The sequence below is a fragment of the Microcaecilia unicolor genome, chromosome 10 (assembly GCF_901765095.1).
Source record: "Microcaecilia unicolor chromosome 10, aMicUni1.1, whole genome shotgun sequence".
Lineage (NCBI taxonomy): Eukaryota > Metazoa > Chordata > Amphibia > Gymnophiona > Siphonopidae > Microcaecilia > Microcaecilia unicolor.
In genome coordinates this window covers 48,349,379-48,373,951 of record NC_044040.1, presented here as the reverse complement: position 1 = coordinate 48,373,951, position 24,573 = coordinate 48,349,379, and the positions used below count along the sequence as shown (strand labels likewise).

The following is a 24,573-nucleotide window of genomic DNA, read 5'->3' as shown; positions in this document are numbered from 1 at the left end:
CGTCGCTCTTTCAGTGATGTTATCCAGTGACTGTTCCAATATAGCCGTAATATTGTCCAAATTATTATATATATTTTTTAAATTTGTGTTGACGTTTTCACACAGATACTCAATAATGAGAGAAAACCTTGAATATTTAGGGGACCATTTCCAAAACAGTGGTAAAAAGTGGCCTTAGAGCAGCCTTACGCAGGCCATTCCCATGCACTAAGTCCATTTTTACTGCTGGGGTAAAATGGCCGATTTTTCTATTTTCCTTATTAATGGCCTTGCACTAATTTTCTCATTAGCTCATGAGCCCCTACTGCCACCTCTTTTGTAGGCAGTAGGGACTTACTTGCTAAATCTGTGCTGATTGGTTAGTGCATCGCAATGCCCATGTATTTTCAAGTTTCCTTTATTTGATATACCACAGTACAGCACATGCCATCACAGAGGTTCACAATATCTTCAACGAAAATAACCCAAAGGGGGAAAGGAAATACAATATCCATAGGAAAGACAAAGGAAGAAATAGAAAGTTGGTGAGGGAGGGGCAAAAGGGAGACAGAGAAAAATAGGAGAGGGGAATAGATTAAGTATTGCAATCACAACGTTCCTGGAGGTAGACAAAAAAGTCAGTTGGCATAAAAAAAATCATATGATAGAACCATACAGTTGCCTAAAAAATACGTTTTCAGGGCAGTTTTGAATTCTCCATGGGGCTGGAGTTGCCGCAGCTCAACAGGGAGGGTGTTCCAAAGAACTGGTCCTGTAAATGAGAACATTGTCTTCCAAAGAGTGGCCAAGGGTACTGTGTGAAGAGTAGACCCAACTGGGAGAAATTGGTCCGCAGAATGCAATGATCGAGCAGGGGACTAAGAAAGTCGGTACTGGGACAGAATGGTTGGTTGATCAAAAATAAGAGTTTTATGAATCAGGGAGCCAGTGTTGTTGTCATAGAAGAGAGGTAACGTGATCGTATTTCCAACTACCGGAGATCAATTTAACAGCAGTACTCTGTATTATTTGAAGACAAAGGAGATCACATTGACGTAACCCATTATATGGGGCATTACAATTGTCAATATTTGTAAATACCAAGACGTGTCAAGATGTGAAGAAATGGACAAAGCAATCTTATCTGATGAAGTCTATATAAAAAAAAGGTTGATACTACATTAGAGATATGGGTAGCAAATGTAAGTTCCACATCAGAACTTTAAGAGAGTTAACAATGGAAATGGAGTTACCGATTAACACAGAAACCCCCACTCTCTGCCCCAAGACCCACCCCAGTACAGGGGTAGTGTGTGCACATCCCAAAATTACTGCAGGCCCTCAGCACACCCCATGGTAAGCCATTTTTTGTTGCAGTAAGCACACGTTAGTACTTACCACAGCTTTGTAAAAGGGCCCCAAAAGCTGATAGTATAAATGTGGGATGGGGGTTATCTGTCCTGATAGGAGGTTTAAAAATTATGCTTGAATCTTTATGGATAGTATTTTTATAACTTGTTGTCTATGTGTGGAGGCGGCTATTTCTAGGCTACTTTAGGTTATCAATAGAAATCAAACAAAATAAAACATGGAAAAGAAAATAAGATGATACCTTTTTTATTGGACATAACTTAATACATTTCTTGATTAGCTTTCGAAGGTTTATAATGGGCTAGAAAACCCAGACTATCAATGAAATGCTTTGATGTCCCCATGCATACCTCCTACCCACCCCCACCCTGCTAGACTGTCAATGAAATGCTTGGATGTTTCACTTATATATACTATCAGCTACCACATTTGCTTATTTTCGATCTGACGAAGAAGGGCAACCTTCGAAAGCTAATCAAGAAATGTATTAAGTTATGTCCAATAAAAAAGGTATCATCTTATTTTCTTTTCCATGTTTTATTTTGTTTGTTTTCTATTGATAACCTTTAAGAGTGGACTAACACGGCTACCACACCTCTCTACTTAGGCTACTTTATAAAGACACAGATAAGCCTATGAGTTTTTATAGAATATACAAAACCTATAGAAATAGCAGCAAGACTAAAACCAAGAACATAGATGCCTTTTTAGGAGCAGGCTTAACTCTTATATTCAACGTATATGGGTAAATTGTGATTCTACCTGCATTTTACCCAAACTGTAATATCGGGTACAAGTATGCGCCTAATTGCAACACTTATACTTTTAGGCATGAGGTAATTTTATAAGAGGCTTATTATGTGTGCATACTGGCATATGGGAATGAAAAAGTCTTTATAAAATTTGCTATATGGTGTACTGGAGGGGGTGAGACAATCTGCTGGAAAGGCTAACCAGACTTCTCAGTGGACGGGAGACATTAGCATTCAGAGAAATATCTCTGGTCCACTGAGGAGTCTAGATTTACATAAAGGCTCCTATATTGCTTTATTGATTCCTTACTCCCTTACACAATTCAGACCACTCCAGAAAGTGGGGTTCCAAACATGAGTCATTTTATTTGCATGGAAAGGTTATTTACAATTCCCATTCACAAGTACAGTCATAGGCAGAAGAAATTGCTTCTTGAGATCATGCCAGCAGCATACAAAGACCTTGCTTCTTAGCTTTTTCTGGGAAAGCTAAACCAGTTCAAACGAAGGCTCACAAGTTCCTTGAGGACTATTACAGCTGTTTCCGAGTCCCTGCTTTTATGAGCTAGGGTGAGAGGAATTTGAGGTTAGAGTGGATCAAACAGAGCTAAGCAGCCACTCTGCTCTGTGATTCAGCCCCTCTCTTCTTGTTTTCCCCTTTTCCCTCCTGTTCTGTCGGGAATAGGAAGGGAAGGGTAGGGTGAGTTTGGAGTGGAAAAGAATGTTTTTTTTTTGTTTGCATTTTTTTTATTTCTAATTTGCAGTCATGCAGTTTGTTATTTGGTGGGGGTAGTTGTGTATTTTGTGTGTGTAATGAGAAGTTCTGCTAATATGTATGTAGCGAAACAGAGGGTTTTGTATGCATTGGGATTGTATGTATGTTTCCCCTGCAAAACTTCCTTTTCTGTGGAATCTTTGACTAGATAGAAAGGGAGCAACCTAACTCCTTTTCCTTAGGCTAACATGTAGGTCAGGTGTGTCAAACTCGTTTCAATATCAGGGCACATTAGAAAAAGTGTACTTTAAGAGGGTCACCCCCCGGGGGATTCTTCTTAGATATGTTGCACCTAATTGGGGGAGGGGGCTCCCCACTGATGTTGTAGCTAACCAATTCTGAATGACTTTAAATGGGAAATGGGACTTGATATACCACCTTTCTGTGGTTTTTTGCAACTACATTCAAAGTGGTTTACATAGTATATTCAGGTACTTATTTGTACCAGGGGCAATGGAGGGTTAAGTGACTTTCCAGAGTCACAAGGAGCTACAGTGGGAATCGAACTCAGTTCCCCAGGATCAAAGTCCACTGCACTAACCACTAGGCTACTCCTCGCCTGCCCTTGCAGATCAGCAATGCAGCCGTGCAGGCTTCTGTTTCTGTGAGTCTGACGTCCTGCACATACGTGCAGGACGTCAGACTCACAGAAACAGAAGCCTGTGCGGCCGCGTTGCTGATCTGCAAGGACAGGCTTCTACATGGAATGTTGCTAGTGAAATAGAAACATTCCATGTAGAATCTCAAATAGTAGCAACATTCCATTTAGAATCTCAAATAGGGAAAGGGAAATGGGACTTGATATACTGCCTTTCTGTGGTTTTTGCAACTACATTCAAAGCGGTTTACATGGTATATTCAGGTACTTATTTGTACCAGGGGCAATGGAGGGTTAAGTGACTTGCCCAGAGTCACAAGGAGCTGCAGTGGGAATCAAACTCAGTTCCCCAGGATCAAAGTCCACTGCACTAACCACTAGGCCACTTCATTGTCTGCCATCATTAAGCATGGAGCCCTTTCACTGAAATGCTCTGAAATTTGGGCTTTAGTGAGTGCTAAGCCTACATTCAATGTGGCACCGTTTTGGACCATTTTCTTTCTTTTTTTTCTTGGTTACCCGCTAATGTAATCATTAGTTTTACCAGAGGGTGGTGGGGGGAGGTAATGCAGGAGCACTTACCACCTCCTGTTTAGGAGGCACTAAGGGCCCTGTTTACAAAGGCACACTAAAAATTAGCGCACGCTAACTTTTAGTTCATGTTAAAAATGCTAACATGCCTTTGTAAACAAGGCACTAATTCTTCTGCATTAACTCTGCGTTAACCAGTTTAATCCAAATGTGTCGGCTGGTTAACGCTTTCACACCCATTCTTTGCCCATGCCGTGCTCCCTCAAAAAATATTTTTAAAAAATACCTAACGTGTGGGTTGGCACATGCTAATAGGCAAAATACTGCAAAATGCTTTAACACATTTTGCGGTAGCGTGTTTGTTTACGCGTTCGGGGGCCCTGTTACTAAGGTGCACTGAAAAGTGTCCTGTGCTGGTGTAGACACATGTATTGGACGTGTGCAGGTCCATTTCTCAGCATGCCTGCAAAAAAGGCCTTTTTTTTGCCGAAAATGGACATGCGGCAAAATAAAAATTAGCGCACATCCATTTTGAGCCTGAGACCTTACCATCACCCATTGACTTAGTGGTAAGGTCTCACGCAATAACTGGGTGGTAATCGTCAGTATGCGTACACTTCTGATTACCGCCTGGTTAGCGCCTCGTGGTAGACAGGGCCGGTCTTAGCAAGTGCGGGACCCTGTGCAGACCAATTTGATGGGGCCCCATCCTAGCCCCGCCCCCACCCTAGCTCCAGGGCCGGCCACCACTCCCTCTGAATACATGATCATTTAACAAATGAGTCTTAAGATTGTGTTGAAAAATGCTGCTTTAATAAGATGTCAACTCCTGCTGCAGCGGGACCAGTCTTGCGATAAGAGTTATGAGATTTTGCATCTGTTCTCGCATAAATGATTCTGCGGTAGCAGGAGATAACGTCTTATTAACGCATCTTCTGCTGCTGATGTAGGGGGAAGCTGTGTGGGAGATGGCTTCAGAGATCTAAGCTTGAAATAGTGGCTGTGTGCAGAATCTCTGAATGAATAGGGATCAGAGGTGTTGTGAGCTGGTTGAAGGGCCTCATCGGAACACGTGTTTGACACCCCTGCTCTAAGTGTTCTGCCCCTGCGAAGTTGTAACTCAGAGAGTCTCAGCGAGGTTTGGGTAGCATATTTTGCAGTATCGTCTGGGAGGTAGCACTCTGTATTGGGATTGGTCAGGGAGCCAATGTCCTGGGTTATCATAGGTTGTACAGTACAGCTCTAGAGGAAACCAGAACAGAATTCAGTAGAACCCTCCAGTCTTGGCTGAGGAACACAGCTAGTCAGATCTTTGTCAGAACCTCATCCCACCCCTAAAGACTTTCCCGTGGACAATGTTAATGCTTACTCATCATTTATATTGATGTTTTTATTCAGCAGCTTTCCTGTGTTCCTTTGAGCTTCTGACTCGGTAGAAACTAGATGCAATTAGGGCTGAGGCACCAAGATTCTTCCCCGGCAGCTACCCAGGGGTTTTCTTCATTTTTATTGCCTATACCCCTTACCCTTTGGCCTAAACATTCCAGCAGCTGTCCACTGACTGAAAGTCACAGATCATGGTTTCTTCTAGAACTTGGCACAAGGGCACTATTGAACCACTGTTGTGCAAAAACTGGGGTTCCCTCCTTCTACCGCAGTGCATACTTCAGACATCATTGTGACAGTAATAGTTTGCATATTGTCTCATAGCTTCCATATGTGGAAATATAGGGACTATTTTACCCAATTGCAGTAAAATCTGGGCTTAACGTGGGACTTTCCTACGTGCTAAGCCTAGATTTAATGTGACACTTTTTAAAGGTTTTTAAAATATTTGCAGGTCACGCGCTAATGTTCCCATTAGTATGAGAGACATGCAGAAAATTAATGTGGGATCACTTACCGCCTCCTATTTAGGAAGCACTAGGTGCATCTGTGTTAACTCTGTGTTACCCAGTTAGCACATGTTGATCATAATGTTTTAGGGGCTGGATTCTGTATATGGTGTCTAAAATGTAGGCATGCCGAATAATACGCGTAGAGCTATTCTATAAAACAAGTCTACAGTAAGGAGCGGTTTATAGAATAGTGCGTAGGCCGGGGAAGCATGCCCACACCTAAAAGTATGTGCATTCTGTTAAATTCTATAACAACGTGTGTAAATATAATTGACGTCCCTGACACGCCCATGCTCCTCCCATGGCCATGCCCCCTTTTCAGCTATGCACATTGGAATGTACGTGCGCCTCTTTGTAGGATATGCCTAAAAAGAAGCACAAAATTCTAATTATTGCCAATTAGTGATAATTGGGTGTTATCTGCTGATTATCATGACTAATTGACTTGTTACTCAGTTGAGTAGTGTGCGTAAATTGATCGCATGCACAATTTAATGCACGTTACTCGCTGTATCTTATATAGAATCCAGCCCTAGCTGTATAATGCAGGAACACCCACTCTCTGCCCATTACACGCTCCCTCCAAAAAATATTTTAAAAAATTGGTAATGCAGTTAGTGTGCGCAAACAGGCAAAATATCGCAAAATGCTTTAATGTGTTTCTGCGGTAACCTTTTCTCATGCGCTAACTGAGTATTAAGGGCTTAATACCCTATAATAAAAGGGCCCCATAGTTAAGTGAACTGTATTCTGAGAAGATACAAAGAAAAATAGATGCTTAGACTGATAACTCATATTATTATGTCGTGTGCTTTTGTTACCTTGTATATTGACCAGTGGATGCCAACAAAAATCTTTTCTCTTTAATTTAAGATTGGATTATGCTTGAACCTGAGAAACTTGTCTTGGTACGTAGAAGCAAATCCAGACTCCTTCTTCCCACGTTGCTATAGTCTCTGTTCAACTACTGAGAGGGAGCAGTTTATTGGTAAGGCTGTTGAATAGAACTGTGTATTCTTTTATGGGGTTTGCATTCTGAATTTCAGAGGATTATGTTGCTGAGTCATGTTACTGGAGAAAAAAGCAGCATGCTACCTTAAGTGTTTTTATCCTTAGATTTAAAAGGATCATCCTCCGTTATGTGTGGGGCATCAAAGCTGGGATGTTCACACTTTCCTGTGTATTGTATAAAAGGCTCTGCTGAGTGCAGAGCCTTTTGTAAAATACAGGAACATATAGGAATAAATCTGCAAAAACTGGCGTTAAAAAAGTACCTTATAAAGAGCAGCATTACACAGGGCTTTGCCCATGTAAGTGCCAACATTTACCTGTATTAATTCTGATTTTGCAATTTATATATGTAAATGTTGGCCATTTTATCAAACTGGATGTCCAGAAGCTGCCAGTTATAGAACCGAGCAATGTCATTTTTGAGGTGGGTTTAAACACCAGAGAGGTAAACACAATTGTCCCTTCAGTCACTGGTGCAAACCTGAGTCCAAACAAACAACTGACACGTTTGCCTACCTTGTTGCTCAAACCACTTATTTTATATTTTACACCATTAATTGCCTTCTAGGGAACTCCTAGAAAAATAAAGAGGCATATTTTCAAAGCACTTTGGGAGGCTAAGTTCCATAGGCTTCTATGGAACTTTGGGAGGCTAAGTGCTTTGAAAATGAGCTTGAAAGTCAGTACATCCAGAGTGACATGTCATGAGCTTCTTTGCATGTCACGGTACCTAAGACTTACCCAAAAATGTCATAGAGATGCCCCTCCTTAGCTGTTCTATATCTATAAAGCTGTCAAGTTACCCTGATCCATGAGGAAGAGTTTGGGCCAGTCCTGAATATCTAATATTTATTTGTTTATTTATTTATTTTATATGCCATCTGCAGGGCCCAAAAGCTATCAAAGTGGCGTACAGTCAGATACAGTAGGTAATTTTCTGTCCCTGGAGGGCTCATAATGTAAGTTCACTCTCCTGATTCATCATGGGACCTGCGGTGATGATTTCAAGGGGGTAGAATCAGGGACTACAAATGCCATACTGCTCTAGGATGTAAATGCAAAGCCAGGACTGACCAAAAAGTCTCCATTTCTAGAACTGGATAACTCAGCAGCTCTGTATCTACATGGTCTCAAAATAAGAACTGCAGTCTGAAAATAGTAAATTTTTAAAATGTTTCCTACAGCCAGTACACGTGCTCATGCTGTGCACAGCCAGGAGATAACAGTGCAAGTTCTTCACCTAATCAATACTACAAACATGAGAATAACAGTGGGAGTGCCTGTGCATGACTAAATCCAGTACAAAGGGCTATATGTTTTTAACAACTGTCATACAGGGCGAGATGTACAGAAGGTTTTTCCCGAGTTTATATCTATAGCAGGAATGTAGCTAGACAACAGATTTTTGGTGAGCCTAGGCAAAAAGTGGGTGGGGTACCAAGTGTTCTCCCACCTCCCCCACCACCACTAAAATATATCTCAGCTGGTGGGAAAACGCTTCTTTCCACCATGGCAGTCTGCAGCAGGCATGCACTGAAAACTGAACATGTGTAGTTGCTGGTATTACGGAGAGTAGCGTTTTCATCACCATCAGGGGGAAGTCTTCAGCTGGCAGAGCTTGGGATCCCCATCAGCTACCGCTAAACGTGTGCTACTGTTGGGTGGGCCTCAGCCCTAAGTGGCCCACCTGTGGCTACGCCACTGATCTATAGGGAAAAAAGCTTAGCACATCTGATGTATAGTGCACGAAAATTCTAGAATACAATCTATGTAAAATAAAGACATCAATAGGCTTGATTAATGTTCATGCAGGCATGATGTTCTGACTTATCTGTGCTATACAAAGCTAGAAGACATTGGAATTTGTCAAAGAATTTCCCTTGATATGTGTCTCTGGTTTATTTTGTTAGCATTTTGCAAAAGATAGACTTGGGTGGTGATATTCATTATACAGTCTGGTATACCTTTCTTCATAAACTACCCCTAGCTGTGGAAACTTCATTTTTCATTTCCCCCCCCCAAAAAAAAATCATTTAATTTATTGATTTATATTCTATATATATATTCTATATATATATATTCTGTTCTGAACATACACTTAGGGACTCTTTTACTGTTTGGCCTTAGCATGTGCTTACACAGATCGTTCTCAGGCTAAAGCCATTTTTCCGCATCATAGAATGACCGAATTTCCAAGTTTTTCTATTAATGGCCACATACTAATTTTCCCAATAGCGCATGACCCAGTGGCATAGCTACTATTGGGCCACGGGGGCCTGGGCCCCCGTAGATTTGGCCCTGGACCCCCTGCTGATGACCCTCTCAACCCTCCCTCCTGCTGCCAACCCGCCGTTGCTGTCTGCTACCTTTGCTGGCAGGAGACCCCAACCCCCGCCAGCCGAAGTCTTCTTCCTTCGTTTGGTTTCTGAGTCTGATGTCCTGCAGGGCTTCGTTCTGTTTCTGTGAGTCTGACGTCCTGCACGTTGTACGTGCAGGACGTCAGACTTGGAAACCAAACGAAGGAAGAAGACTTCGGCTGGCAGGGGTTGGGGGTCCCCCTTCCAGCAAAGGTAGACGATGGCGGGGGCGGGCGGGGGTCGAGAGGGTTGTCGGCGGGGGGGGGGGGGGGCAAAGTTGTTCGTGGTGGTGCTGGCGGCGGCGGGGGGTTGCGGGCGGGGGGGGGGGTGTTGGCAATGGTGGTGGGGGGGCTAAAATGTGCCCCCTCACCTCGGGCTCTGGACCCCCCTCCTGCCGAAGTCTGTCTACTCCCCTGTTAGCGCCTGAACCCTTACCACCAAGTATTTTGTAGGCAATAATGGCTCATGTGCTAATTATTTAGCGAGCAGTAGCTTAGCTGCGCTGATTAGTGCTGAACATGTCTACTCTTTGCCCCCACACCTGTCCCAGCCCTAAAAAATAAAATCTATTTTTTAGAACATGGGTATTGTGCATTAGTGCCAAAATTACTGCAGGATGTCTGAGTGCACCCCACGGTAAGGCATTTTAAGCTATGGTAAGCACATGCTACTGCTTACCTACCACAGCTTAGTAAAAGGACCACTTAATTTAAAATGTGTCTTAATACATAATAAAAAATAAAGGCAAAATAGCAGAAAATCTCCATTGCAGATATTTTGATTTAACCCAAAGTTTTTTCAGTAGTAGCTCAAGGTGAATCATATTCAGATAAGAACATAAACGTTGCCATACTGGGACAGACTGAAGGTCCACCAAGTCCAGTATCCTGTTTCCAACAGTGGCCAATCCAGGTCACAAGTATCTGGCAAGATCCCAAAACAGCAAAACAGATTTTATGCTGCTGCAGTGGATTTTCCCAAGTCCATCTTAATAATGGCTTACGGACTTTCCTTTTAGGAAATAATTTAAACCTTTTTTTTAAACCCTGCTAAGCTAACTTGTTTTTACCACATTCTGTGGCAACGACTTGTAGGGTTTAATTACACATTGAGTGAAGAAATATTTTCTCTGGTTTGTTTTAAATGTAGTAAATAGTAGCCTCATTACGTGCCCCCTAGTCATAGTTTTTTTTGGAAAGAGTAAACAAGTATTTGCCTTTCCCCCTCCCAAATATTTTGAAAATGTACCCAGCAGCGTACCGAGGGTGGTAATTTGAATTGTGTTTAAATTATTTTTGTTTATTTCCTTTTTATTTAAATTTTTTTTCTTGATTTCTTAAATTTCCATTTTCCTTTGTCACGTCTAATGGATGTGATTTTTTAAAATAAACATTCAGTGGAGTGACAATGTAATAAAAACTGTAGATGGGTTATATGTCATATCTAAGCTTGTTCATACAAGCACAGTAATCTGTTTCCTTTAACCAGTGTTGTATCTGACAAAGATGACATGCTTCACAATATAAATCTAAATTTGGAACTGTTAAACCCCATCACTCAGTAACATAAGTCAGCATGTAAAATTTTAATCAAGCTCTAGCTCCTTTCCATAAAAATTTTATAATAAGCAGTCAAGCATAATCCTGTCTTGGGCTTGAAGATAGAAACGGTTGTTTGTAGTATGTGCAGCCATTTAAGTAAAAGGACCATTTTATTTAGAGCTAATTGACCCATGAGGGCAATGATAGCCCCTGCTAGTTTTGCAATAGTGTTTTTATTAGGTCTATCAATAGCTTTATATTTGTTTTATAACAAGCAATTAATGTGCTTTTTTACTAAGCTGTGGTAGGCAAAACACTTCCCATTTCTCCACCAGGTATTTTTGAAAATGTACGTCATAGTATAAGTGTTTTGGAAAGGTCCACCTGGTAGATCAGTCATAATCAAGTCTTTGTTTGTCCATAGGAGTGCATGGTCAGAGGTCAAGATGGGTCCTATCTCTGCCACCTGAATTTGATTAAACCAGCTGTGGGGTATAACTATGTAATCTAATATGGAGGCTGCTTTCTGTACCCTAACTATGTGGGTATAGTCTTTTTCTTTATGGTTTAGAGTCCTCCATATGTCCATCACATCAAGGCTTGTACACAAGTAAGGCAGCCCTTATTAGAATTAAGCTTTTCCCAAGACGGCATAGCAGGGTCCATAACCATGTTGAAATCTCCAAAGGAAAGGACAGGCAGGTCCCCCAACACCATATATCTGTGTATCATCTCTAAAAGAAAGGTGTGGCCTGCCATATTTAGTCAGAAAACATTTGCAACCCTGGATTTGCCACCACCCACTCTACTGTACAATACAGTGCTTTCCCAATTAGAGTCGCTAATTCTGCTTGACACTCTCCTGACGAAGCCGCTATAACTTCCCTTGCCCAGTTTCTGCAGCTTTTTATGATCCTGGTCGTCTAACCAAGTTTCCTTCAAGCACATCAGGTAGCCCTTTCTTTTCTTCCATTCTGTTAGGATTTTGCAATGCTTAATTGAGGAACTGATTCCAGAAACATTCCAAGTAATCATTCATGTACTAGTCATATAGGTAAAACAATTATAATATGACCAAAATTCTGTCTACTGTAACAGTCAGTAAGCACCAGATGCCCAGCCTCCCATCTGGTAACCCTCTTTAAATTCATACAACATGCATGCAACTTTATGTCTAGTTTTGTAATTAAGTCATTCTTTGTGAAATCCAATTCTTCCCAAGCACAGTCCTGTTTTCCTAGTGCATTCCCATCCCACCCCAGCTTCCTTTCCTTCACCCTACTTCTCATCCCTCCCCCTACAACTGCTTTCCTCTCACACACTGTACCTTCATTCAACATGTACTGGGTTTCTCTCATTAATAATTCTGCAACACCCAATTTCATCTTATTATCCCATGAATAACTACCACCCGGCCTTCAATTCCTTTAGCTCAGAGGTTCTCAACCCAGTCCTCGGGATACATCAAGCCAGTCTGGTTTTCAAGATATCCACAACGAATATGCATGAGATAAATTTGCATACAGTGGAGGCAGTGCACACAAATTTATCTCATACATATTCATTGTGGGTATCTTGAAAACCTGACTGCCTGGCTGTATCCCAAGTCTGGGTTGAGAACCCCCGCTTTAGCTATAACCCCCATCTATATGGTATGCTCTTCTAACTCAACAAGTCCTCTTTCCTACCTCCCTCACACACAAAACCCCACAGCATTAACAGCATACACTGGATAGTAGGCTTAACTATAGCTGAAAACTGTCTGCTCAAGTGGGCAGGAGAGGCTTCTGCCCACTTAAATTATGATCTACAGGCCAGCTGGCGATATTCAGTGGCACTTAACCAGACAGTGTTGCTGAATATCTGTCCTGATCAGCGGTGTTTGAAGTGGGCCGGGAAGGGACATTCCAATGGCAGAGTCAGGGATATGCTGGCAGCTGTGCGGGTGCTGGCAATATTCAGTGCCATGCCCAGGTAGCTAAGTGACCAAATAGGACCACATAAATAGCAGTCCTAACTTTGGTGACTTAGGTATGTGAATGCTGGCACTGAATATCGGCTGGCACCAGCATAGCTTCCGGGTTGCCAAGCTGATGCCCTCCCCTAATCGCTCTGCATTGCTTGTTAAGGCCCCCTGGTTTTCGATTGACCTCCCTCTGGTTCCGATCATCCCTGGTTCTAATTGCCCCCCCCCCCTAGTTCTGATCGTCCCCGGTTCCAATTGCCCCCCCCGCCCCCCCGGACCAATCACCCCAATCTCCTTGCCATGACCTCTCTCTGATTCCCACTCCACCATTTCTTCAAATCAGAAGCTCCTGACACGGTCTGAAGTTCAACCCTTCCCTGCCCTCCAGAGAAACCCCTCTTTCACTCCCTGGATTTACCCAGGGAAGCTCTCTGATATCCAATGGGAAGGGGCCTCCTTTCCGCTCCTACCCCATCGGCTTCAGGTTTAAAAATGATGACGTCTCTAGTGGTAGCCTTGATGCGATGGTGATGATGAATCATGTAACAGTTCATTAGATAGCTAAGTTTTGAGAGAGCTCCCCATTGCTCAAGGTCTCAGCCAGGCTGACCAGCTGATATTATTCTGCAGTGACCTGTTTTCAAGGTCTTCCAATTTTTCCTTGTATTTGTGAATTGTCTCCTTCAAGCTCTGAGGAGCCAACATGATGCTCTAATGCCCACCCATCTCTGTCAAGGTTTGGTTGAGCGATTCAATTTGTTTGGTAGATTTTGCAAATCTATGATTGAGAACTTTCACTACTGCATCTGTTATTTGTTGAATTAATCGTGCATTAGCAGTCAGCACTATCTCCCCTGGATCTTTCATGTTCCCTGCAACAGGTGTCACAGGCTGTGATTTTTCTTTTTCTTTTTAGCTGGTTTTTGTAGCCATCCCTGGAGTTACCTAGCACATATATTTGTCAATGCAGCTTCATTTATATATCTCATGCAATTATTTAGGGTAAAATCTTGTCGAAAGTATCTGATAGGATGGCTTTTGAGATGGTACATCAAGAGCCCAGGAAATACCCTGCTTTCTGGATCAGCACATCTCATGACCCAAGTCAATAAAATGTGTTAACTAGGTAGACATAGGAAAGCCATCTCTTATCCCTTGAAACGAGCTATGAAAGCAGATCTACTTTGTGGGATCTGCTAGTTGCTTGTGACTCAGTGACCACTCTTGGAGACAGGATGTTGGGCTCAGTGGACTTTGGCCTGACTGAGCATGGCTTTTTAATGTTCTAATCAGCATATGGTATGCTGTTTAACAGTTAATGTTTAGAAGGGAAACCTGTTTAAAATGTACAGTACTGTGAAGATGTCATGTCTGTGGCCGTGACCCCTCTCAGACTCACCGTGTTGCCAGCGGTCAGCTTCTGAGCTGGCTCCTGTCAGTTCTTCCTGTGTTAGTTCTGTCTCTGTCTCTGTGTGCTGGCTGCATTGGATTGTCTGTGTACTGTTTCCCATTCCAGACTTCAGTCCAGTCCAGTCCGGATCTTCCGGCCTGCCAGACTTGCTTGTTTTGTTTGAACCTACACAGCACCCGTAGTTGCCTGGTGATTGCTGCTGCTGGGCTTATTAGCCATTTGGAAACTCTCTGCTTGGCCTTTGCATCGTCTAAGGCCCTGGTTTGTTGGTGCTTGCTGCACTTCTGCCTAGTCCAGTTTATAGTTTGCATTCTTGCCTGATTCTAGCTTAGTTTTTGTGTAGCTTTGTGTTCTGTATTGCTTGTTGCCCAGTCTTGCTCTTGTTTGTATGTCTTTGTCTTGTGCTAGGTTGTCTGTGTCTCTTGTTCAGTGGCTGCCTGGCAGCTTTCAGTCTGTCTCTTATCTATCTGTGTTTGTTCTCTGTTTCAGTGGCTGCTTGCAGCTTTCAGATCTGTCCCTTGACTGTCTGAGAATCCTAGTCTAGTTTCCTGCCTAGCCTCCCTGTGTGCTCTAGTCCCTGTGTGTATCCTGCTGGTATCCAGTTTCTGCCCTGTCCGGTAAGCACTGCTGGCCACCTGCACTCAGGGGCTCAACTCCTGAGGAACGGTGACTAAGTGCAGGTGAAGTCTAGCTGGCCCTGTCTGAGTTCTGCCTTATCCCTGTGTGGGGTGGTTTTGCCTGCCACTGCCGCTCCTCGGCAGTGGCCCAAGGGCTCACAATCCTAGTTCCTGCTTTGGAAAACGTGACAGGAGATTAATGTTGAGATTACTACATGATTAAAAAGTCATAATATCCACAATGCAAACCAATATAATTTGGAGTAACTTCAACATTGAAAGGAAGTTGGTCACATACTTCTGTAAAATGTTTCAAAGTAGGGATTTTTGTTAGCTGTTTGTTTCTGTTTCCTTATGACTGAGCATAAAAGGTATTTGCTAAGCCATAAAACATAATAGTTTGGCGCCCATACAAGTATTGCTAAAGGAGCTGACCTTTTTAAAGGAACAAGGAACTACCTCAGATTGAGTAATTCGGTGCAGGCATCAGCTGTTTTTCCTTAGTATAATTATAAGTAGTTTCAGCATCACAGCTACATTACAACAAGGAAATGTACTCGTTTATTAGCAGTCTATTCAGATTTAAAGAACTACCAAATGTACACCTTGCAACGGAATGTTTTCAGTCAAAGAATAAAAGTCTCTTTCAGTTCATCCCTTGTTTTACTGGGAATACGAAAGGGCAGGATTTTTTAAAAGTGAGAGACACTAAAATATTTTGTAGAAGATTGAAAGAGGCTGACCCGGTGACTCAGTTCTTCTGCACCACAGGTTAAATGGAGATGCTGCACAGGCAGCATTCACCGCTCCCGAAGAGGAGTGAAGGCTGGTGGTCAGATTTAGCACTGATTGCAGCTTTCCTGAAAGAGCCCTGGTCTATGGCTCATAGTTAAGGACTGCCACTGCAATGAGCACACTAAGGGGTCCTTTTACTAAGCTGCAGTAGACCGTGGCCTGTGATAGTGCGAGCGTGTCTTTTGGGTGTGCGCTGGGCCATTTTTTTTACTGCATCTAGAAAAAGGGCCTTTTTTTAAGGGGCCGGAAAATGGACGTGCGCTAAAATTGAAACCAGCACATGTCCATTTTTGGCCTGAGACCTTATCACCACCCATTGACCTAGCAGAAGGGGCTCATGCGCTACACATACAGTGACCGGTCGGTGCACGCCAACTGCTGACTAACACCAAAAACGCTGTGCGCCATAGGAATTTAAGAAATAATTTCTCCAGGTGTTATGGGTGCTCGCCAAATTTGAAATTACCGCCAGGGAGTGCTCTTGCCTGGCAGTGGTCTCATTTTGGCACGTGCTGCATATGCGTAGAGCTACTACCACGCCTTTGTAAAATGGCCCCTAAGAGACCCTTTTACTAGTGTGGTAACATTTTGCATTTACAGTGCTTTAAGACAGTGGCGTACCAAGGTGGGGGTGGTCCGCCCTGGGTGCACGCCGCTGGGGGGTGCCCGCGGCGCACACCTGCTCCGAGTTCGCTAAACTTTGTCGCTCGTTCGCTGCAGCTCCCTCTGCCCCGGAACAGGTCCTGTTCCGGGGCAGAGGGAGCTGCAGCGATGCGAAGTTTAGCGAACTCGAAGCAGGCACTCCGCGGCACCGCCCCCAGCGGCGTGCACCCGGGGGGGGGGGGGGGGGTCATTTTGCCAGAGGGGGGGGGCATCGGCGCTCCTCCCTGGGTGCCATCCAGGCCAGGAACGCCACTGCTTTAAGAGCAAAAATTAAAACACTAAGAGGGGCATTATTGTTTTTTTTTTGTTATGTTTGTACCCCGCGCTTTCCCACTCATGGCAGGCTCAATGCGGCAGGCAATGGAGGGTTAAGTGACTTGTCCAGAGTCACAAGGAACTGCCTGTGCCGGGAATCGAACTCAGTTCCTCAGTTCCCAGGACCAAAGTCCACCACCCTAACCACTAGGCCACTCCTCCATTATTGAACGGGGCGCCCAGTCTTCCTGAGGATGTCCTCGCAGGACATCCAGGCGAAGGGGCGTGGAAACCCGTATTATTGAAACAAGATGGGCGTCCATCTTTCGTTTCGATAATACATTTAGGTCGACCTTAGAGATGGTCATCCCCAGTTTTCGACGATAATGGAAACCGAGGACACCCATCTCAGAAACGACCAAATGCAAGCTCTTTGGTCATGGGAGGAGCCAGCATTCGTAGTGCACTGGTCCCCCTGACATGCCAGGATACCAACCGGGCACTCTAGGGGGCACTGCAGTGGACTTCAGAAATTGCTCCCAGGGGCATAGCTCACTTACCTTGGGTGCTGAGCCCCCCACAACCCACTCCCCAGAAATGTACAACACTACCATAGCCCTTACGGGTGAAGGGGGGCAACTTCATGTGGGTACAGTGGGTTTCTGGTGGGTTTTGAGGGGCTCACATTTACCACCACAAGTGTAACAGGTGGGGGGGATGGGCCTGGGTCTGCCTGCCTGAAGTGCACTGCACCCACTAAAACTGCTCCAGGGACCTGCACACTGCTGTCATTGAGCTGGGTATGACATTTGATTCTGGCCTAGAGGCTGGCAAAAAATATTTTTAAAGTTTTTTTTTTTTTGAGGGTGGGAGGGGGTAAGGGGAGGTCATCCTCGATTCCCTCTGGTGGTCACCTGGTCAGTTCGGGCACCTTTTTGAGGCTTGGTCGCAAGAAAAAATGGACCAAGTAAAGTCGGCCAAGTGCTCGTCAGGGACGCCCTTTTTTTTCCGTTATCGGACGAGGACGCCCATGTGTTAAGCACGCCCCCGTCCCGCCTTCGCTATGCTTCTGACACGCCCCCGTGAACTTTAGTCATCCCCGCGACGGAAAGCAGTTGAGGGCGCCCAAAATCGGCTTTCAATTATGCCGATTTGGGCGACCCTGGGAGAAGGACACCCATCTCCCGATTTGTGTCGAAAGATGGGCGCCCTTCTCTTTCGAAATGAGCCCATAAGTGTAAAGGCTGTATGATAGTGGCTGGAGGCATGCCTAGCATGTCCTCTGCAGTTACCACACAGAGAAGTTCTTTATTGCGCATTATGATTATGTACAATTCGTGCGGATGTATACAGTGTCTGAGAAAAAAAGGGATTCCTTACATAGTTTCAAAATACTTTGCATTGTTTAACCATTTAGTATGATCTTTGAAAATACATTCATATAATGCATTTTTTCTTAGATAATTCATAATTTGTGTTCAAAGTGTCCCGCTTCAACTTTGACACAGTCACCAAGTCTTTGATGCCACTGAGCTGTTGGCTCAATGAATTCTGGGGGTTTGTGAACTTGATGCACTGTAGCGCCATGCTGTTGAAAAATAAAGTACGCAAAAATGCCTCAAATTTAAGGCAGAAGTTTTTGCTGCAGTAGGATGTTTTTGGTTTCTTCAGAAAAACGTTGGGGGTCCCGTTTTTTTCCGGACACAATGTATTTAATACCTCCTACAACCACATTTTATAACTCCAGTGATAAGTATTGAAATTGATGTATAAAGTGATATAGCAGCATTGAACTATTTTGACATAAACCTCTGGATTCTATATACCACGCCGAGATTTTCGAGCGGAAATCGAAGCGTGTTCCATAACAGTGCACATAAGCTGGTTAACAAGATAATCAGCATTGATAATTGGATGTTATCAGCACTAATTGGCATTATTTAGAATTTACACACAGAACTGTCTAATTGTATTCTGTATTGTGGTGCATGTAGATTCTAAGTCGCATTGTTGAAAAGTGGGCATGGCCATGGGTGTGGAATGGGTGGGTCATGGGAATTTCTAAAATCTATGCACGTTGTTATAGAATACACCCAATTGGCGCATAATTTAAGTGTCGGGATTAACACCAAATTTTACTTGGCGTAACTGCCCGTGACTACATTTAATTATACAGAGCAGCGCTCAGTGTATTCTATATACTGTGTGGAAATTTAGGCTTATTCTATAAAGTACGCCTAAATTATGGCATACGCTTAGGCGAATCTTATTTTTGCACCGATTTTTTTAAGCATGATATATAGAATGTAGTCCTAAAATTCTAAGAGAGTGCATACCTCTCATATAGTGGATGTCTTTAAAGTTTCAATTGATTGATAATTCACTGATAATATTGAAATCTTTAAAAACATGACTGTTTTGCATTATTGAAAATAAGAATTTTTTTTCTATGACTTCTGATTGATTTAGCTCCAACCCAAAGCAAGTTATGCAGAAGGGATGTAGCGGAGCATAACTTCCGAGATCTTTTTTCTTCACTTTTTTATATTTTTAAGATTGGTACTGTAGCAGTCTACGCTTTGAGCTGCGGGTGGTTTGTTTTTCAGATCTCAGTAGACCCCTTGGTAAATCAACAAAAAATAGTTCTCCAAAATCATGTCCTGGTTCATTGAAAAAGTAAAGTACAGAAGGAACAGTAAATAATCTAGAACGTAAAGCAGCATAAAAACAATAGCCAAATGTCACAACTTTTTATTCTTAATAAATATTTTAAAAACACAAATGCAGCACACTGTTATTCAGGCAAGTACATACTGGTACAAGAAGAGATACTGGACGCTGTTCTGATGTTTTTAGGCCGCTTTTTAGCCTTAATGCAGAAGTCAGCGGCATGCAGGGCCGGTCCTAGGGTCTCTGGTGCTCCCCTGCAGACTATCAGTTGGTGCCCCCCCCCCCCCCCCCATCTAGCATCTTCTTTCTCTCTTCTCCCTTCCTCTTCTCCCACCCTGTCCCCTTTTTTCAGCCCTTCTCATTTCCAGCGCCGTCCGCCCCTCTGTCTGTTCCCTCCATGCTCCATCCATCATCGACATCATACCCTCTTTCTCTCCCATCCCATCCCATCCACCATAGTAGTGTTCTTGCCCCCCCGTCCTGACCTTTTCACATTATGACCCTGTCAATACCGCCCCACCCCCCCGACTGCAGCTTGCTGCTCTAGTGCTCTTGTCATCAAATAAAAACTTCTAGCGGCACTGATTGCAGCAGCAGCAACAGAAATAAATAAATAATAGATCCATGCTGCGGGGCATTACCTGGCTTAAAGAACTTGATTGAGAACTTGAAGATTCTTCTTCTCTTCTGCTCTTCTGAGTCCCGACTGGTGGCGTGGCCCGTGGAGGAGGAGTGCACTAGCCAGTGCAGGAAAGGCCAGGGCAGGGGCGGAAGCTTAGGGCAGTGAGTCAGGCAGTCAGCTGGGAGTCTCATGGGTCATAATTGAACAGTAACACCTGTCAGATGGTCAAGCTAGGCATATTATAGGGACAGGTTATGATGTGTCCAGCACTCCAACACATTGCAAAGATACTACAGGTTCACATACCATCAATACTGCGTTTACCTATCAGATATTGTGCCCTTGATATGCTCCTCTTCACACATCTGCACAGAAACATTCCAACCACACGTCAATGATTCTTGCCCAAACCTCTGCCCAGGTATGGTGACAGAAGCATTGGGCCAGCCCACAAAATGATGAACACCTGCAGAGGTTAGTCAGACAGCTCCCACAGACCATACTTGTGTATCACATCTTTGTGACCACTGCATAAAGCTGACAATTAACTGCCCTATCTGGCAGTACCAACAGAGTATGGCACAATAGAGCAATGTGAAAACAACAGTCATATCCTTGTCAAATCACAATTTTTAAACATAAACATATCCAGCTGTTCCTTGTTGAGGCAAAGTCCAGCACAGGCACTGTGTTAATAACAGTCCACATAGTTGTGTATTACACTTCTCCCAAACAGTTTTGTAGCCTTTGGTCAGGAAGGGACAATCGCAGATGCAAAGATATGTGGCAGACTATCTGCATCCACATACTTCCTACCTTATGCAAACCTTCATATCAGTCTCCATAATATCTCAGCCACAGAGACGCGAGCTGCTTCAAGGCCCGGCCGCAACCGCAGGGGGAGGAGGCGTCATCGTGACGTCAAGAGTGGAGCCGCTGGCCAGGCTGGAAGGAGACGAGCAGTGCTGCAGAGTTGTAAAGCACGTGCAGCGTTACGGGAAGCGGGAAGGCACTGGGCATGGGCAGGCCAGAACAGAGGACACCCCCCATTGGTTTGCACCCGCCGTCGAAGTCAAACAGCTGGTCAGGCCGCGGGAGGGAGGCGCATGCGGCGCCCTTGAAGTAAGGCACCCCACTGCAGTGCTTACCCCACTTCAGTTGCTGATGCTGGGACGACATGCGCATGCTCAGTTTGCACAAGAACTGAACATGCTTGAGGAGTCCTGGAGTTGGTGGCTGGAGGCACACTGCCAACTTCTGCATTAAGGAAGCAGTGCAAGGAGGAGGGGAGTGGCTCAGGCACTGCATTTATTTTGGCTGGTGGGGCCTTTTCATCCCTGCCAGCAAAGGTCTGTTTAGAGTGTGCGCAGGGTGGGGGGAGGAGAGAGGAGGAGGGAGGAATGCATTTTTACCCGTCCACCCCTGGGCACCCCCAAATTTGGAGGACTGGCTACACCCCTGATCACAAATGTTGGGAAGGGTGATCGGTTAATTGATTCCACTATCAGGCTTGATATCTTTGTGTTGCTGTGGATACAGCAACACAAAATCAAATTTACTGTTCAAATTACTAATCTGTAGTTCTGAGGAATCACTTGTTAGTTCCTTGAGTAGTAAATTTTGCTGCAGTAAAATCCTCTCCCAATAATTTGTTTTGTGGTGGGGAGAGAGGGTCTGTGGCAATGGAGTGTGCACCACCCCCCACTCTACCTGCTGCAGCTTGCATACTTTCATCCACCCCACACCCTACTTCCTAGATGTAGTCCACTCTCCTCCAATCCTCTTCCCCTCCCCTGCTCCTTCTCTCTCTCTCCCTCCCCTGCCAACCAGGACCGTGCCGATGCGGTAAGCGGGGTAAGCACCGCAGGGGGGCGCCCACTTCTGGAGGGCGCCGCCGCGGTGCTTACCCTCGTCCTGCGCCGCCGAGGCCTTTAAATCTTTTACCTCGGTCACAGCAGCGTCAGTGAAAGCGCTGCCGACGTCTCCCTTCCCTTGCACTCGTTGGTTCCCTCAGTGTCCCGCCTTCTTCTGACGTCAGAAGAAGGCGGACATTGAGGGAACCAAGAGCACAAAGGGAAGGGAGACGTCGGCAGCGCTCCGCTTTCACTGACGCTGCTGCGACCGGAAGTAAAAGATTTAAAGGCCCTAGGGCGCGGAGGGAAGGGCAGAGAGGCATGGATGGGAGGGCAGAGAGGCATGGATGGGAGGGCAGGGCCCAGGGAGAAGACAAATTGCTGGAAGGGGAGGGGAGAGAGGATTGCTGGCTATGGATGGAGGAGGGAAGGGCAGAGAGGGACAAGGATGGACATGGGGGCCCAGGGAGAGGACAATTTGCTGGAAATGGAGGGGAGGGGAGAGGGGAGGATTGCTGGCTATGGATAGAGGAGGGAAAGGCAGAGAGGGACAAGGATGGACATGGGGGCCCAGGGAGAGGACAAATTGCTGGGAGGGGAGGGGAGAGAGGAGGATTGCTGGCTATGGATGGAGGAGGGAAGGGCAAAGAGGGACATGGATGGGAGGGCAGGGCCCAGGGAGAGGACAAATTGCTGAAAATGGAGGGGAGGGGAGAGAGGAGGATTGCTGGCTATGGATGGAGGAGGGAAGGGCAGAGAGGGACAAGAATGGACATGGATGGGAGGGCAGGACCCAGGGAGAGAGGAGAAATTGCTGGAAATGGATATAGAGCAAGAAATGAAGAAGAAAGGAGAAAAGTAAAGAAATAAATGGAAAGGAAGCCCTGGAAATGGAGTTAAGAGGACAGATAGCAGCAGAATCAGATACTGGACCAGCATGATCGGAAAAAGAAAGTCACCAGACAACAAAGGTAGAAAAAAATCATTTTATTTTCATTTTAGCGTTTGGAATATGTCCACTTTGAGAATTTACATCTGCTATCTTATTTTGCAATGTATAGCAATTTGTTTCTAAGAATATTGCTGACAATTCCTTTCCGTGTGGCAAGTGGTGAGCGATCATTTTCATGGGGGGGGGGGGGGCGTGATCATTTTCACGGGGGGGGGGGGGCCCAACTGATAGTCTGCAGGGGGGCGCCAGAGACCCTAGGCACGGCCCTGCTGCCAACTCTATTACTGTTTCTGATTTCTTAAAGCATAATATCTACTTAAAGCAGACATGTGCTAAAATAATCAGATAGTATAACCTCAGCACGGCAACAAACACCCAGAAGTCTCTTTTCTTTTTCTGAAATTTACTTTTATTGAATAAATGTAGCTAATTTACTCACAGTTAGTAGATTCTCAGAAGTTACTGCCCCGGGGAAAGAGACATTAGTTTTGAGAGCTGTATTGGAGGTTGGAGATGGAAGGAAGCTTATGTAAAAGGTGGGAGAGCTGATAGGTGAATGAAGGTGGTTCAGAGATGGGATGCTGATTCGTGCAGTGTCTTGAGAGAAAGAATGAACGAGGTAAAAAGACAAGTTCTCAGCAGGGGAACCTGTGCATCCGACAAAATGGAGAATGTCTGAGTTCATGGAGTAGAGAGGTTGAGAAGAACACGTACAAGCCCAGGGGAGAGAGATAGAAGGACCAATAAGGATAGAACTTGAGACCAGGTAGCAGAGGTGGTCCTAGAAGGTAGTCCTAGATTGGAGAGACAGGTCATACCCTAGGTGACCCATCAGGATAAAGATAGTAAAAATAATCCCTTAGGACTCAAAAGAATTCAGGATATTTTAAGAGGCTGCTGAAACAGCAATTTGCTAGCCGATGGACACAGTTTAGTGCAATTGTGTTTATTTTGAATTTATGAGCTTTTTATGTAATGTTTTCTCTTATGTGTGTTTATTTGTGCACCGCTCTGGATAAGGGTAGTATATAAATATTAATAAAATGAAAAATAACTTCCGGTCATGCGGTGAGCGAGGCGGCAGCAGCGGCTTGAGGCTCCGGGTGTACCCGCTCCAAAACGATATAAAAATTGCCTAAAACGGCGAACAAATTCCTCCGGACAGCCCTCCATTCGAAAACCAGACCGCATGGAAAAATATTTAGGTAAATCACCTACCGAGATGGCGCAGAAATCCAGCGCGAAGACACGGGGTAAGGTAGCGAGCGGAGAAAACAAGATGGCGGATGTGGCGCCGCAACCGGCCCCAATATTCACAGATCAACAGTTAGAACAAATAACGGCGGCGGTGATCCGTGCCCTGAATCCCCGTTGGGACGCTTTGTCTGAGAAGTTAGAAACTATACAAGTTGGGCTGGACGGCCTAGAAACGAGAACTGGCGATTTGGAAGTGAGAGTCTCCGCGCTGGAAGACGATTCCCGCGCATGGGGCCCGGACATTACGCAACTGAAAAAACAACTCGCAGAACAAGCTGAAAAACTAGAGGATTTAGAAAACCGCTCTCGGCGCAATAATATCAGGATTGTAGGGATCCCAGAGAGAGTGCCAGAGCGGAACCTGACTGATTGGTTAGAGACATGGTTATCAAAAGAACTGGCGCTAACCGATTCCATGGGCACTATGACTATCGAAAGGGCACACAGAGTGGGAAAGAAAATGGAGAACTCACAACGCCCGAGAATAGTTGTGGCAAAAATTTTAAATTTTCGACATAAAGTGGAGATTCTTAAAGGATTCCGTTTAAAGAGAGACAATTTGCGTTTTGAAGGTCAACAAATAATGATATTTCAAGACTACTCACAGAAGGTTCAAGAACAAAGGCGAGCATTCCATCCGGTTTGCTCTGAACTGGCCAAAAATAAAATAAAATTTGCACTCATGTACCCGGCGCACTT

The 24,573-nt window shown here is 44.6% G+C and overlaps 1 protein-coding gene across 1 annotated transcript in view; it reads left to right on the top strand.

Moving 5' to 3' along the window:
* The window catches only part of TTLL8 (tubulin tyrosine ligase like 8), a 141,101-nt gene that overhangs the window by 40,646 nt on the left and 75,882 nt on the right, over positions 1-24,573 (top strand). Inside the window, exon 8 of the mRNA XM_030216801.1 lies at positions 6,778-6,892. Coding sequence (XP_030072661.1) covers positions 6,778-6,892 — 115 coding nt within the window. The remainder of the gene's footprint in view (positions 1-6,777; positions 6,893-24,573) is intronic.